At 57.0% G+C, this 14,922-nt stretch overlaps 4 protein-coding genes across 5 annotated transcripts in view; 3 read left to right on the top strand and 1 right to left on the bottom strand.

The window, feature by feature from the left end:
• Positions 1–1,168, top strand: part of SH2D3A (SH2 domain containing 3A) — a 19,754-nt gene extending 18,586 nt beyond the window's left edge. The window contains exon 10 of the mRNA XM_034657632.1: positions 883–1,168. Coding sequence (XP_034513523.1) covers positions 883–941 — 59 coding nt within the window. The 3' untranslated portion in view covers positions 942–1,168. The remainder of the gene's footprint in view (positions 1–882) is intronic.
• The window catches only part of TRIP10 (thyroid hormone receptor interactor 10), an 11,842-nt gene extending 4,496 nt beyond the window's left edge, over positions 1–7,346 (bottom strand). For both annotated transcript variants that reach the window (XM_034657634.1, XM_034657633.1), the window contains exons 1-10: positions 7,213–7,346; positions 5,906–6,021; positions 5,767–5,823; positions 4,730–4,877; positions 4,589–4,651; positions 4,279–4,383; positions 4,064–4,192; positions 3,353–3,499; positions 3,072–3,266; positions 1,749–1,858 (exon numbers count right to left, since the gene is read on the bottom strand). In XM_034657634.1, the coding sequence (XP_034513525.1) occupies positions 1,749–1,858; positions 3,072–3,266; positions 3,353–3,499; positions 4,064–4,192; positions 4,279–4,383; positions 4,589–4,651; positions 4,730–4,877; positions 5,767–5,823; positions 5,906–6,021; positions 7,213–7,236 (1,094 nt within the window). In that variant the 5' untranslated portion in view covers positions 7,237–7,346. The remainder of the gene's footprint in view (positions 1–1,748; positions 1,859–3,071; positions 3,267–3,352; positions 3,500–4,063; positions 4,193–4,278; positions 4,384–4,588; positions 4,652–4,729; positions 4,878–5,766; positions 5,824–5,905; positions 6,022–7,212) is intronic.
• Positions 7,347–9,436: 2,090 nt separating this feature from the next.
• LOC117801834 (protein GPR108-like) lies at positions 9,437–10,839 on the top strand. Its single transcript, XM_034657636.1, has 2 exons — positions 9,437–9,613; positions 10,225–10,839. Exons 1-2 carry the CDS (start codon positions 9,494–9,496, stop codon positions 10,372–10,374), a joined length of 270 nt encoding a protein of 89 aa, XP_034513527.1. The 5' UTR covers positions 9,437–9,493; the 3' UTR covers positions 10,375–10,839.
• GPR108 (G protein-coupled receptor 108) overlaps positions 10,626–14,922 on the top strand; it is a 6,504-nt gene continuing 2,207 nt past the window's right edge. Inside the window, exons 1-14 of the mRNA XM_034660023.1 lie at positions 10,626–10,643; positions 11,198–11,322; positions 11,993–12,117; positions 12,242–12,303; positions 12,420–12,488; positions 12,585–12,689; positions 12,892–13,025; positions 13,134–13,209; positions 13,711–13,784; positions 13,867–13,984; positions 14,076–14,206; positions 14,294–14,337; positions 14,556–14,605; positions 14,777–14,879. Coding sequence (XP_034515914.1) covers positions 10,626–10,643; positions 11,198–11,322; positions 11,993–12,117; positions 12,242–12,303; positions 12,420–12,488; positions 12,585–12,689; positions 12,892–13,025; positions 13,134–13,209; positions 13,711–13,784; positions 13,867–13,984; positions 14,076–14,206; positions 14,294–14,337; positions 14,556–14,605; positions 14,777–14,879 — 1,234 coding nt within the window. The remainder of the gene's footprint in view (positions 10,644–11,197; positions 11,323–11,992; positions 12,118–12,241; positions 12,304–12,419; positions 12,489–12,584; positions 12,690–12,891; positions 13,026–13,133; positions 13,210–13,710; positions 13,785–13,866; positions 13,985–14,075; positions 14,207–14,293; positions 14,338–14,555; positions 14,606–14,776; positions 14,880–14,922) is intronic.

The raw sequence follows: 14,922 nt of genomic DNA, 5'->3' as shown, positions 1-14,922 counted from the left end.
AAAAAAAAAAAAAAAAAGAAAGAAAAAAAAGTGCTTGGCTTCAAGGAGCCAACAGCAAGATAAGACAGTGTTTAACTTCAAAATGCTAGTGCTTCACTGCCTGGGTTCAAATCCCAGTCTGGGCATTTCCTCGTCTGTGAGTCTCGGTAAAGTTATTGGACCTGTCTCAGTATGCAAATCTGGGAAATGGGGATAATGATGCATACATCTCATGTGAGTGGCTGCAAAGATGAGAATGGTGCCTTTATTTACTCAGATGCATACTGACAATCTGCTACATACCAGGCGCTGTTCCAGCCATCAGAAATACAGCCCTAAACAAGACAAGCAGGACTCTGCCCCGGCTCACAGTCTCAGGAGAACTTGGGAATGCCAGTGAATCTATGTAAAGGATCTGAAATAGTGTATGGCACACAGTGAACACTCTATAAATGCTCGGTATTATCACCATTAGTCCCGGTCCCTGTTTTCTCCAAGACTATATATATAGGCAGTCAGTAGTCACAAGCATCAACCTTGGAGTATGTCAAACCTGGGTTCAACTTCTTTCCAGTCCTAACACCACATCCACGCCACAGATAGCAAACAAGCAGAGAGGTCAAAAAGCTGGAATTCAAGGCCAGCCTGTCCTGACACCAAAGCATGCTCCCTTCACCCCCACATCATGAAGACTCAGGGGGCGCCTGGGTAGCTCAGTCGGTTAGGCGTCTGCCTTCTGCTCAGGTCGCGATCCCGGGGTCCTGGGATCGAGCCCCATGTTGGCCTCCCCCCTCAGCAGGGGGTCTGCTTCTCCCTTTCCCTCTGCCCCTCTGGACCGTCTGTGCTCTCTCTCTCTCAGATAAATAAATCTTTTAATAAATAAATAAATAAATAAAAATAAAGATTCAGGAACTACAAGGATCCCAATGGAACTTTACACCAATCAAAGCTTCGTACGATAGAAGTTTTGTACAAGAGGTTCTATGCAAATGGCAAAACAGAACTCGGCTGCCTGTCCACAAAAGGGAAACGTCATTCCTATCACTGAAGAGGATTGGGAAGAGGATCTTGTTGCTTGGAAGAAGTGAGTACAGATTTTCTTTTTTTAATCTGGCAGATTCTTTTACTGTTAGTATTTTAAGTGTTTGAGTTATTAAACAGATAACCATGTTCTGTGCATTATTTTTTTTTAGCCAATTATTGTAGTAAATGAGATTAATAGATGTTTTTATATTGAACCATCTTTGCGTTACTGGGATAACACCCAATTGAGGATGACTTGTATTTAAGAAAAAACTATGTTTTTATTATGGTAAAATACACATAATGTGAAAATTCCCACTTGAACCATATCTAGGTGTACAGTTCCATGGCATTAAGTATATCCACACTGTTGTGCAACTATCCCCATCACATGAAACGTTATTTTTAAAATACACCATTGGATTTGTCTGGCTAGAATTCTGCATCTAAGATCCTAAGTGAAGTAAAAGGAGCCAGCCCAGAATTTGAGTTTCTTGAATTCTCGCTAACTGATATGGGAAGTGATTCCACCAGCCTCCTACATGAGCTGGCAGCTTTCACTCTTTCTCTGTTTGCTGCATTGACTTGTGTAAGAGGGGGAAGTGGCTGTTTCCATATAAGTGTGCTAGGAATCACCTATAAAACCACCGGGGCCTGAGGCTTGTAGGGGAGAGCTCGGAGTACCATTTCAGTATAGCTCATCTATTCTTTTATTTTATTCCTTGCCTGCCTGCCCCCAATCTTACCTCTGGTCAACCTCCTTCTGTAGCTCACGATTCCGTTCTTCCAGCTGCTGCTGAAGTCGTTTTCTCTGCTGCTCTGGGGGCAAGTGGCTGAAATCCTCGGTCACCACGGTCTGCAAGGTGAGAAGAAGACTGAGTTTGGGATCAGGGATTCTCGGCTTCCAGGCTCTAAGACACTGCTAAGACATACCAAGTCCACCTTCCTCCCCACCCAAGATTCTTGGGGGGCAAGGCCATGCACAGAGCAAAGCAGGGACGGGTCTGGCAATTGGAGGAGGGGGCCCAGCCGGCGGCAGGAAGCGAGCCCAGGGTCCCGCCACCCAGCCGCTGGGCAGGCTGGGGCCGCCCCCTCCTCCCCTGGAGGCCTCACTTACCCCACGGCTGCCTCGAAGGCTGCGGAAGGATGCTAGCCGCGGTTTGACCGACTTACTGATCTCACTCAGTATGGCCAAGGGGTCGAGGCCGGAGCGGGGGGATGGGNGAGCAACACAAAAATCTGGGAGGTGGTGGGAAGGGCATTAGACTGTGAGCCGGAAGGCCAGACCCTTCCTACCCCCGCCTCCCGTTTGTGACCCCTCCCTTGAATTCTATATCCAGTACCTAGCATGGGGCCTGGGGAGGGGGTGGCAGGCAGGGAGGCCCAGGGTTCTGTCCACCTAGCTTTCTGGGCTCACAGTCTAGAAGGTACAGGGAAATGCATTCAGGGACTCAAGGTCTCAGACAGGTATTGGCCACAGAGGTCAGAGGCAAGCTGAGAGGAAGGTAGAAGGCATGTAGTATCAGAAGGGTTACAGGTGGGGTTGAAGCTGGGGGAGTCTCACGTACAAGCTGAAGAGACGTATCAAATTGTATGTCAAGAGGGATCAAAAGTATGTAACAGGGGTCATGAGATATAAACTTGGGGGGGTCTAAGGTATAAAACAGGGGTGTCCAGGTATGTGCTTGACATTACAAGTCAAAAATCCCAAGGAAAAACAGCCTGAGGGTCGGGAGCCCAAGGACCCATTGGCAGGATAGAGACAGACTCCAGGGGAGTCTTACGGTTAGTATGCCAAGCCCTCATCCAGCCCTGAATCCCAGAAGCAGGTCTTCTCCCAGCATCCCAAGAAGCAGCAGACAGACGCCACAGGCCCCCTCCCTGCAGCCCCGTCAGCCTTGGGGGACTCCCAGGCCAATAGCTGGGCCGCCTCCCTTCCCTCCAGCCCGGGCCAGCAGCCAAGAGGAAAATTCCTGCCTGGGACTCAGCGTCCCGGCGGCTGGGGCTGAGTCAGTGGGGGCCCCCCCGTCCCCACTCACACTCCCCCTCCCAAGGGCTCCGGCCCCCACCTTGTTCTTCTTGCCGAAGGGCCAGCGCTTGGCACGGCTACGGCCCGAACCGCGGAGCTCAGGCCGTCCATCGGAGGGGGTGCCCAGGCTGCTGTCTGAGGGCGCACGGTTCATGGGCTGGCTGAAGTCTTCGAATTCCACGTCACCAGGGCGGGCAAAGCCTGACTTGTGCAGCTCGATGAGGACCTGGGAGTCCTGCAAGGGAGGGGCGGGGAGCAGTTAGGGTCTGGGGTCCTCCTACTGCCGCCTGTCAGCCCATTCGCCCAGGACCCCACACTCACGTTCTTGGCGTCTACGGCGTCTGCAGCCACCTTCATGCCCTCCAGACACTTGGCAATGATAGGCACCACCTGCAGCTCGGCCTCCGACAGGAGCCCATACCCGGCCCCCAGATGGGTGGCCCTCCGCTCATCCATGTCCTGCAGCTTCTGCAGAGACAAAGACAGGGGCGCAAATGGGACCAGGAGCAGTGATTCAGTCCGCAAAATGATGGGGCTCCACACTGGCCCCAGCCCCGAGCCCGGTCTGGTGGGGAAAACACAAAATCGAACAGAGACTTCCAGCCCAGGGTGGCCAGAGGAGAGACACGGCACAGGGGAGGTTTGAGAGGGGAGTTTGAGGAAGCTCCCGCCTTGCCTAGGGAGTCAGGAAAGGCTTCTCAAAGGAGGTGACAGTGAAGCCAGGACTTTGAACAGAGAGCAGACCCAGCATAGATACTGTCTATCCCAGGATGGAGTGGAGTGAAGTGGAGTGGAAATTCGAGGCCTTTCAGAGGGGTTGTTAGAGCTGGGGCTTAGAAGAATGAATAGGAGTTTTTTGAAGCAAAGACATTCCTGGCAGAAAAAAACAGTTTGAGTAAAGACAGAGCTCACTGTCGTTTCTAATTCCTTTTCGATTTAGAGATTGGGACATTGCCGCTAAGGTTAACGTGTAAGAGCCAGTTAACTTTGTGGGCCTTTCAGGAGGGCGGGCTGGGGTCCTGGAACACTCACATCAAATATCTGGGGCATCTGGGAAAAATAGAAGTGGGACTGGTCTCGGTTGAAGCGCTGTAGTTGGGCTGCATACTCATTTTTGCTTTCTTCTGCCATGTGACTTCGAAGGTGGGCTTGTTGCTTGGCCTGAGGAATATCGAGGCAGGGGTCGCTGCCCGGTTCTGGCTCCATCCCCGTCGGACCTCCAAGCCCGTCCCAGACCCCACAGGTACCTTCTCCACGTCCGCCTTGGTGGCATTGATATCCTGATCGAGTCGTTCAGCGGTCTGGGCTGCCTTTTCAGCCTCCCGGCAGTCCCGCTCAAACTTACGCTTACTCTATCGGGGACAGAACCAGAAGGAGGGTAGTGGGTGAGAAAGCAAGTTTTCAGGAACTGGGGAGACATCACCCCCGCAAATGGGGGGGGATGGGCATGCTGGAAACCCATGGGAGAGAGGGGCTCCAGGCCAGACAACACGGATCAGCAACCCTCAGCCTGCTCCTCGGGGCCAGAGCCACCCTTCTCCATGCCCACAAACTCACATTCTCCAGCTGTTTGAAGCCACTTTCCAGCTGCTGCTGAGCCCGACGGCCTTCCTGGAAGTGCTGTGCAAACAGAAATGGTTAGGCTCACCTGGGTTGAGGTGGCGGTCCTCAGAAGACCCAGAAGAGGGGACCACTCACCATCTTTCTCTCCTGTTTCATCTCCTGCGAGTACTTGGCCAGCTCGAGACACACACGGACACTGAGGTTCTCGGCCACCAGCTCCCGCTGACCCGCAAAGTCATTCACCTCCTGGAGAATCTGCACGAAGGACTGCTGCTGGCTGAACCTGGGGCAAGATGGGCAGGGGTAGCGAGCCAAGGTCAGGTACTAGGAGCCAGATGTCCCAGAACCCACCTCTTAATGGGAAAGGGAAAACCCAGTACGGGAAAGGGAAAACCCCGACACATTCCTCCTGGAAGCAACCATAAATTCTGGTCCACATCCCTTACCCCAAACCCTTCAGTGGGATGCATTTCGGAACTCAGAGTTTTTCAGGTTTAGAAAGGGGACAGAATGCTTGTACCATCTTTTATGCATCACCCCAGTGGGTTCAGGGGCAACATCCTGTAATCAAACACCATGAATGTTTTTGCAGCGGGAGGTATTAATATTCACATAAAGTGGGATAAAAACCAAGGATGGGATGAACATTAAGTCAGGTCAGGTCAAAGGTTGCTGCCAAACAAGCTGCCAAAACAATCTTTTGATTTCTAGAGCTTTTTGGATTCTGGAACTGGGGACGTGGAATGAAGCAAAATGCTCCCATGACACGGACTGCGGGCTAGACAATGCTTCACCGCACTATCTCAGTTATGCTTTGCATGAGCCCTACAAGTTATCATCATCATCCAGTTTCACAGGTGAGGAAAACAGGCATAAAACATAACTCAATTTCCCAGAGTCACTTGTTTGGTAACTGCTTGAGCCTCACTCACTTAATAGGAGAGGCAAATGGAAAACTCAAGTCAATTGCCCAGACTCGTGGGGCTGGAAAAGAGTGGATCTGGGATTCCAGCACAGGTGATTGGGATCATGCATCCATGCTCATCTCTCTAGGTGGGAACTGAAGCAAGAGGTGAGGGGCTTGCTTGGGTAGCCTAGCTGAGGGAGAGAAAGTGAGACCGACACCCCTGGGGCCCCCCAAATCTAGCCTGGCAATCCCTCTCCATCCTTACTTGGATTCCGGGTCATCTTTGGCAGGTCTCTTGGGCAGGTATTTTTTCACCAGGCTCCTAACGGACAGAGGCAGAAAGGCTGAGCCCCCGGCCGGCCAACGCTTCCCCAAGCCCCAGGTGGTCCACCCGAGGGTCTCACCTCAGCTGTTTTGCGTAAGCCTGCTCCACCTCGGTCCGCTCTTTCACGAACTTCACATATCTGTCCAACAGGTCCAGCCCCCACTGCGTGTGCCGCTCGAGCACCTCTAACTGATCCTGGAAGCGGGTGGAGGATTCGGGATCACGACGTCGGGACCCCACGGCCGAAGGACCAGGCGCGGGAGAAGCCTCAAGGCTCTGAGCTAGAAGGTGTGGCTTCCCGGCCCCGCCCCGGCGCGGCGCGGGGGGAGGCAGGAAACCGGCGGGAACCCCCTCCCCTTCCCGGGAAGGGCCAAGGAACAGGGGCGGGGCCCCAGCCGGACTACAGGGTCCCCGTCTCCAGACCGCCAAGAGGGGTGTGGAATGGGTCAGAGCCACTCCCCCCTGCCCCGGCTCCCCTAATCCCCCCTCCCAAGATTCCGGAAAATCCGGCCGGCCCGGCGTGAGTCAGGACCAGAGGGGCAGGGTTCGCCGCAGTTTGGGGGGCCCCAGAATGTCCGGGAGACAGGCACCATGTTCCCCGGGTCGCCATGCTTCCCGGGGTCCCCCCCATATGTGACTCAGTTTCCCCCACTGACTCCACTGCGCCTCCGAAAGAAATTCCAGAGTTGTGGGGGAAGGAATCTAGTTACCACGCTGTACCCAGAACCCCAGGGATGCCACCGCCCCCATAAAAAGGAGGGATCAGAGGTCCCGACTAGGACAAGGGGAAATTTCTGGGGCTTCCACACAGCAGAGGTAAGAGGCTGCCTAGGGGCGGCCCCTCCCAGTGCCTGGGGCGGGATGGGGGAGGGGGCTGAGCCTCAGAGCTGAGGGGGCTGAGCCTCAGAGCCCCCTCCCCCCCAGAGCTTCCCAAGCCCCTAGGTGTTGATTGGAGGCGCCGAAAGGGCGGTCAGAACTTCTAGGTCCCACGTGGGGTTTAAAGTGGCCAGAGGGTCCCCTCCCCCGCCTGAGCCGGACAGGCGGGCGGCGGGCAGGGACCCAGGGACCGTAAGATAAGCCGCCCGCCCAGCCAGGGTGCTCAAAATAGGTGACCTCGCCCGGCCGCCCCGGCCTGGTCCCAGGACTTCTGCCTTCTTCACTCTGAACCCCGCGCTCAGTTTCCCTGGTCCGCTCCTGCAAGGTCGCCCTTCGCCCTGGGCGTCCTGAAACGCCCTGGGAAACTCCGAGAGAAGGCGAAAAGCGGGGACGCCAGGGGTCTCTGAAGGGGAAAGCGCCGAGCCCCCGCTAGGGTCTTGCAGAAGCAAAGGGGGAGGGGGTCTGGACTCCAGAAAGGGAGGAACTTGGAGCCGGGCCGATCGGACTCACCCACAGCTCGGTGCCCCAATCCATGCTGCTCCCGCCGAAGCCGCCGCCGCCGCCGCGCCCGGTCCCTGCCGCCCGCCTCCGGGAGACTCAGCCTGGAGCGGCGCCCGGCCCCGCCCGCCAGGCCCCGCCCCTCCAGGCGAGGCCCCGCCCCCGCGGGCCCTGTCACGCCCCCATCTGCTCGAAGGCCTAGAACCGCGCCCAAAAGGTGGGACCCCCCCCAGGAGGCGGGGTTCAACGGACGCCCCGCCCCCTCTTAAAGGAAAGTTGCCACCAGCCGCCACTGGACGGACGCCTTAAAGGACCCCCACCCATTTTCCGAATGCCCTGGGCCCCTTTTCCCATCCTATCCTCCCCAACCTACCCCGCCCGGGACTGTTCTTACTTTTCTCTTTTCCTTCAACCATTCCTTAAAGGGACAAGACATTAAAACCCCAAACCGCGAGGTCCTTACCCCACCCCGTCGCTGGGAGAACCTGAGGTCACCCCGCTCTTGCGGGCCGGCCCGGCTCCAGACATCTATGCTGGGCCCACTAATGGTCTGGTTCCCTCCGGCCACAGGGCGGATGGCAGGACTTGGATCCTGCCCAGAACGCGCCTCCGCCAAGGCCCGGTCCATTAGCACCCCCACCGCATCCTGCCTTCCCCCTCCTCCCGAAGTCTGGGCCGGGAAACTGAGGACAGGCTGTCCTTGGGGCACCGGGCCCAGGTCTTTCCTCGGCCCTCATCCAGTTCGCCCTTCCACCTGCCCATTTTCCAGTCGCATCCGTTTGTACCCAATCAGGTTTCACTGTCTGCACAGACCCTGGTTCCGACTCCACTTCTCCTTCCAGACACTCGGGCCCTGGGGCTCGGAAGTCTGTCACCTCCCTCATAAAATCTGTTCACACCTCAGTAATCTCTTTAAGGCACTGAGATGAAACGGGAGAGAACCCTGCGGTTCCCACCCTCATCCTGTCCTGCCTTTGGTCCTCAGTGTCTATGTGACAGACGCCCCAGAGCCCCCAGGCTCAAGTTAGGCTCTAAGCCTCCAGGCTCCCAATACACATACCATTCGGTACACAGACCAGTCAGTACACATACCGGGGGAACCCAGGAAGACAGGCCCAGGAGCCCACATGGGGCAGATGGCTCTGTGGGGACCTGGCCCCACCTGCTGGTGGCTTCTGAGCTAGAATAAACCTCAAGTTGCAAAGTGGGCTGTGCTCCAGGGCTTGGGGGACCAGATGAGGCAGGGGCTCGGCATGGGTTCTGATCTCAGTGGCTTAGCCTGGTGTTAGAGTCTCGACGCTGGCTTCAAACTCAAATTGGAATTAGGATTCGTTCCAGGTCAGCACCACATTTGGGATGGGATCTCAGGCTGGGGTCAGTTTAGCGGAGGGGTCAGCTACCCACTAGGGGGTCTTGGATTCAAACTAGAGTCCAGAGGTCAGGCCTAGTCTTGGGTCAGGGCTCAGTCCAGGTGGGAGGCTCAACCAGAGATTAGGCCCAGGCTCAGTGTAGGTCGAGGGTCAGAAGTGAGTGGGGAAGTCTAGATTTCAGGCTAATGTCCGGGCTCATTTGCAGGTCAGGACTCAGCCTGGGGTTGGTGTTCAACCCATCGACAGGTCCAGCCTGGGATCTGTGGGTGGGCTACTAGTTGCCTCACTTTAGGATAGAGGAAGCTCCGCCTTACGCTGGAATTCGGCCCGGGGTCATAGGTCATGCTAGGGTTAAGATTTAGCCTGGGGCTAGGTTTCGGCCTTTCGTGGATCAGGAAGATTGGAACAGGACAGGCCTCGGCAGATGTGCGTGTTTACCAAAAGCCTGCGCTCTGGCTGGGAGCCACATACCCTGCGTAAAAAGAGGAAGTCATCCTTGGGGANTATTGGGAAATGTAGTTTATTGAATGCCCTGTAGCGCTGTCTTTTCTCTGCATTCTGGGTAATGTAGTCCTGGACTGATCTTCAGTTGGGCGTGGGTAAAGGAATTCCGCTTCAAGGGCGGGATATCAGATCCATCAGAATTGGTTAGATGTACTGTTTATCAAATTACATCAGTACAATCTTTTCTAGTGATTGGTGAGAGCGGAGGCGGGGTTAAACAGTATCAGCAGCCCATTCGGAATTGGTGATGTCCATTTGGCGTCGTGGGGGTGGTGGTGCGGATTTTCGAGGAAACGGTCGTTGATTGGCTGGGAGGGAGGGACATGCCAGAGGGTCGGCCCCCATCGTGCGGCGATTGGCTCACCCTTTGGCGGGTGGGTGCGTCAGAGGCGGTGTCAGGGGAGGTGGCGGCTCCAGAGATGGCAGTGAGCGAGAGGAGGGGGCTCGCCCGCCGGAGCCCCGCGGAGTGGGGGCAGCGGCTACTGCTGCTCTTGCTCTTGGGCAGCTGCTCTGGACGCATCCACCGGCTGGCGCTGACTGTGAGTCCCGCCGCGCGGCGGACTGGGGCGGGGGGCGCAGTTTTGCTCCTAAGAAGCCCCTGGTTTGGAGTGGTCTCGTCCTACCTTCCCCTCTTCTTACGCGGGATGGAGCGGTCCGTCGCCCCCCGCTTCCAGGCCCCGAGTGGTCTCGTCCGAGGAGTCCCCCTCAGTCCTGGCGTGGAGTTGCCTGGCGTGCCACGCTAGGGCCGTGGCCGGCCCACTGGGGGTGGGACTTCACCTCCAGAGACCACCCACCCCCCCTTAGCCCTCTAAATTCTTGGGATCGCTCTCGGGGCGCTGGGGCCCTTGGCGCCGCCCAGGGGAGTCCCTGGGGTTTCTAGAATGGAGTCCTCTGGGCACTCACTGGGATCTTGGAATCTACAAAGTGTCTGGGAGGTCGGGGCTCGGCACACCAAGATAAATAACTCGGCTCTTGGGGTGGTGGTCACCCAGTGCGGGAACTGCCAGGTGCCCCAGGCTTTCCCTTCCTGGACTCTCAGAACAGTGGCTGGAGGAGCTGGGGCTACCCTGTTCCTACCTCGCGCCAGAGCCTTGGGGCTGAGTTGGTGGGAAGAAGTCTGAGCTGCCTCTGCCTCTTTGGTCTCCGGCAGGGGGAGAAGCGAGCAGACATCCCGCTGAACAGCTTTGGCTTCTACGCCAATGGCTCCCTGGAGGTGGACCTGAGCCTCCTGCGGCTGGGCCTCCAGGAGACAGAAGAGAAGACCCCGCTGGTGAGGGGCTTTGAGGAATTTGCTGGTTGAGGGCGAGGTGCACAAGTTTCCCTATCCCCCCCGCTCTAGCCCCCAGTTCGTAGCTCCGCCTCTCATCCGTGTGATCTTGGGCAAGTCCGTTGGCCTCTCTGAGACTCGGTTTCCTCATCTGTAACGTGAGAATAATAAAATCTCCCGCAATATGTGGTAGGCCCCGAGCTGGGCTTGGTGGGGGGAGGGCACACCAATACACAAGATATCCCTAGTTCCTGCAGTCAAAATGAGTAGCTAGCATTTTTTTAATGCCCACTGAGTACCAAGTACCTGGCAGAGCAGTTTCCATGGGTCTGTTCTCTCATAGCCACCTCTCAGGGATGCTGTAAAAACGTTACACCTGTAAACCCAGCTTTCCAAGTGTTGACACAAGCTCAGAAGTATGTGGCTTGCTCAGAGTCACAGTGCCTGTATGCACTGTGTGTGCTGGGTTCCACAGCTCAAGGCAGGAAGCCATCAACATTTTATCTATCTATCTGCCTGTCTGTCTGTCTTTCTTTCTTTCTTTCTNCAAATGTCTTTTTTCTGTTTCAGGATCCCTTCCAGTATACCACATTGCATTAGTTGTTATATCTCCTTGGGCTCCTCTTAGCTGTGATAGCTTCCCAGACTTCTCTTGTTCCTTATTTATGTATTTGTTTTTATTTATTTGGGAGATTGAGCGAGCGAGCTAGAGAAAGAATACAAGCAGGGAGGAGGGGGGGTGGGGGGAGGGGGGAGGAGGGTCCCCCCCCCCCGCCGTTCTTTCGCAGGGAGGGGAGCAAGAAGTGACCCTCCCTTGCAAGGTAGATGGGGAGGAGGCAGGGTGGGGCCAGGCTAGTTTGAGGCAGTAACCAAGGACCCCTTCCTACCCACTCCCCAGACCCGGGACCCCCAGGACTGTCCTCTCCGTAAAAACAGTAGCAACCTCCTGGTTCTCTTCCTCATCGACACCAAGGATCTGCGGTAAGGTGATGGACCAGAGGCTCCATTCGTGTTTTCCTGGCTGTGATAGCCACATTAGCTCTCAGGTGGAATGAGAAGCCACCTGGAAAGAACCTTATGCTCTTAGGAGGAAAGCCACTTGCTTTTGCATTTTGCCTTCCAGCCTTGTGTTTATGGGAAGGAGAGAGCAAGGGGAGGGGGCCCAGGGAGAAGACACAGGATGGAGTAGTGTTGTGAGAATGGATAGCCTCCGTCCATATTTGTCGAATGCTGTCTATGTGGCAGGGAGCGTCCTGCGAGCTTTTACAGGGTTAACTCATCGACTCTTTATACTGTTATTATTCCCATTCTAAAGGAGGAAACTGAGGCCCCAGAACCAGATTCCAACAATACCGTGTAGCCTGTCTGTAGATACATTTTCATGTTAAATAATGCACATCAGTGGAATGAGTAAGTCAGTGTCACGGAAAGTGACAGTCACTGGTGCAGGCAGCGCCCAGATGGGGCAGCCGTCTTGATGGCTGGTGGCCAGGGCTGGAGCTGTGTGAGCACGGACTCAGCATGATGCCAGCCCTCAGAAAGGAGATCCTGTGGGCCCCAAGGGCCATCGAGTCCCTCTGCACACATTCTGTGCATGACCCAAGCCTTCAGCCTCCTGGCCTCACCCCCGAGGCCCCCATCCTCACCCCAGGGTCCAGGTGCGGAAGTATGGGGAGCAGAAGCAGCTGTTCATCTCTCCTGGGCTCCTCCCCGACGTGCCCTCGGAATCAGGGCCCCCGAAGCCAGAGCTCACAGTCACCCCTAAAGTGGACAGTGGTGAGTCAGGCTGGCTGTGTGAGCAGGGAGGGTGGATGGCCAGGGCTGCATGGCTGCCCCCTCCCTGTTTTACTGCTGTCCTTCTGTCCGTCCATATCTAAACTCATTCACTTGTCCCCTATAGGGATCACCAATGTTCATGACAAGGCCAAGTCAAAATCCACAGTGTCTCAGGGGGACCAGCAGGTTTGAGGAAGCCAGGGCAGGAGGGAGGAAGGTCTATTCCTATTCGGGGCGGGGGCTCGGGAGTGTATGGAGATCCAGGCCTGGGGCCAGCTGACGCAGGCACTCTGTCCCCTCAGGGCCTCAGTGGGAAGGACAAGGAACTGGTCCTGGGTCTCGGGCATCTCAACAATTCCTACAACTTCAGTGTGAGTGTCTGTGAGCGCCTGCAGCCCCACCTCCCGCCAGAGTGGGGACCCCCAGGCTGAGGCCCCCCTCTCCCCCTCTCTGCCCCCACCACCCAGTTCCACGTGGTGATTGGCTCTCGGGCTGAGGAAGGCCAGTACAACCTCAACTTCCACAACTGCTACAATTCAAAGCCGGGCCGGGAGCAGCCGTTCGACATCACGGTGAGCAGAGGCGGGCCGGCTACATCACATCCTGCCTGTGGCCACGCTGTGGAATGGAAGCTGATATGCCCATCTGGGAGGTGGGGAGACTGAGGCACGGGGAGCGGGAGCTTGAGAGTGGGAGGGCGAGACTCACCCTCACGGCTCTGCACATCCAGAGCTGGCATGAAATCCCCACCACCCACCACTGCCCCCTCCCCAGGTCATGATCCGGGAGAAGAACCCCGAGGGCTTCCTGTCAGCGGCGGAAATCCCCCTTTTCAAGCTGTACATGGTCATGTCTGCCTGCTTCCTGGCCGCTGGCATCTTCTGGGTGTCCGTCCTCTGCAAGAACACGTAATGCCCTGGCCCTGGGAGGTCCCACAGCTCCCCTCATCACAGCCCTCCCATCCCTTCCCCTGACCGATGCCCCCCACCCCTTTCTGTCCCTGACCCCCCTGCCAGGTACAACGTCTTCAAGATCCACTGGCTCATGGCAGCCCTGGCTTTCACCAAGAGCATCTCCCTCCTTTTCCACAGTGTGAGAGCCTTGGGCTGGGAGCAGAAGGGGGCGGGCTGGGGTCTCTGGGTCTAGGAGGAAGCCCATGGAGCCCACTCCCCAAAGCTCTGCAGACCCTGGGCTTGGGAGTTCATGTGTCCCAACTGTCCACATGTCCAGCCATTTTTATCACCGTGGCCACCAGCTGTCCACCCAACTCAGCTGTCTGCCTGTCCTCTCCACCTGTGACTGTCTGCCCTTCAGTCTGACTGTCCATCGGCCCGGCTCCGACTCTCCCCGACTGGCGGTCTCACTGTCTGTCCATCCAGCTGTGACTCCCCTTCTTTGTCACGGCCACGACTGCCCGCTTCTGGGTTCACCTGCTATCCTGGTCATCACTGTCGGTTCTGTCAGCTTCGTGGCCACCATGCCCCCAGTGACTGGCCATGTCCCTAATCCACCACCATCCTCCTAGTTGTACCGCCGTCCACCCACACATCCGTCTGTCTGTCTGACTGTCCCCCCCCATCCATCCGCCTCCAGATCAACTACTACGTCATCAACAGCCAGGGCCACCCCATCGAAGGCCTCGCTGTCATGCACTACGTCACACACCTGTGAGTGCCCTTCTCTGGGGCAGGCGGGGGGCAGGCTGGGAAGGCCTGGGCGCCGGCCCCTCACCACACACACGTTCCCCAGGCTGAAGGGCGCTCTCCTCTTCATCACCATCGCCTTGATCGGCTCCGGCTGGGCCTTCGTCAAGTACGTCCTGTCAGACAAGGAGAAGAAGATCTTTGGGATCGTGATTCCCCTGCAGGTGCCCTGGGGCCCCCGGCGGGCGGGCACGCATGCACCCTTGGGGCACGCCTGCCCACCGCACGCTGCCACCCGCCCCCCCCCCGCCACAGGTCCTGGCCAACGTGGCCTACATCATAATCGAGTCCCGTGAGGAGGGTGCCAGTGACTACATGCTCTGGAAGGAGATCCTCTTCCTGGTGGATCTCATCTGCTGTGGTGCTATCCTCTTCCCTGTGGTCTGGTGAGGATCCCGCCCCCGACCCCTGCCCCTCGCAGACGTGGCAGGAGGCAGTGCTGACAGCCGTCTGTGTCCCCCGTCTGGTTCCAGGTCCATCCGGCACCTCCAGGACGCATCTGGCACGGATGGAAAGGGTGAGGCCCTTGTCCCAGGACCTGCTGTGCCCCCAGCCCCTGTCCCACTTCCAGGCCCCTCTTTCTGATCCCTGGATGTCCCCTCCCTCCCCACTGGCTGCCCCTCCTACCTGTCTTCTGAAAGTCCCCCTCCAGACTTCCTGCCCCTTGGAAACTCCCCGAAATGTCCCTCCTCCCTACCTCTCCCCTTCCCCCCATGGTCTGTGCACACCTCTCAGTGGCAGTGAACCTGGCCAAGCTGAAGCTGTTTCGGCATTACTACGTCATGGTAAGAGCCCTGTTCTCACTCAGGGAAGTATTTGGAGGTGTTTTTGGTGTTGTTTCTTGCCCCGGGTAGGGGGGAGGGTACAACTAGCCCGTTGGCTGGCGTACCCACTCTCACCCCTCCCTGCCATCACTCTGAGCCCCAACACTTGGCCCTCCGCCTGTGTCCTGGCAGGTCATCTGTTACATCTATTTCACGCGCATCATCGCCATCCTCCTGCAGGTGGCTGTGCCCTTCCAGTGGCAGTGGCTGTACCAGGTGAAGACCGAGACCACAGGTGGCGGGAGGGGGGGCCAGTGGGGCGGGGAGGGGGCTGGGCC

Source organism: Ailuropoda melanoleuca, chromosome 4 (genome assembly GCF_002007445.2).
Source record: "Ailuropoda melanoleuca isolate Jingjing chromosome 4, ASM200744v2, whole genome shotgun sequence".
NCBI classification, from domain to species: domain Eukaryota; kingdom Metazoa; phylum Chordata; class Mammalia; order Carnivora; family Ursidae; genus Ailuropoda; species Ailuropoda melanoleuca.
This window is presented reverse-complemented; position numbering and strand designations above follow the sequence as displayed.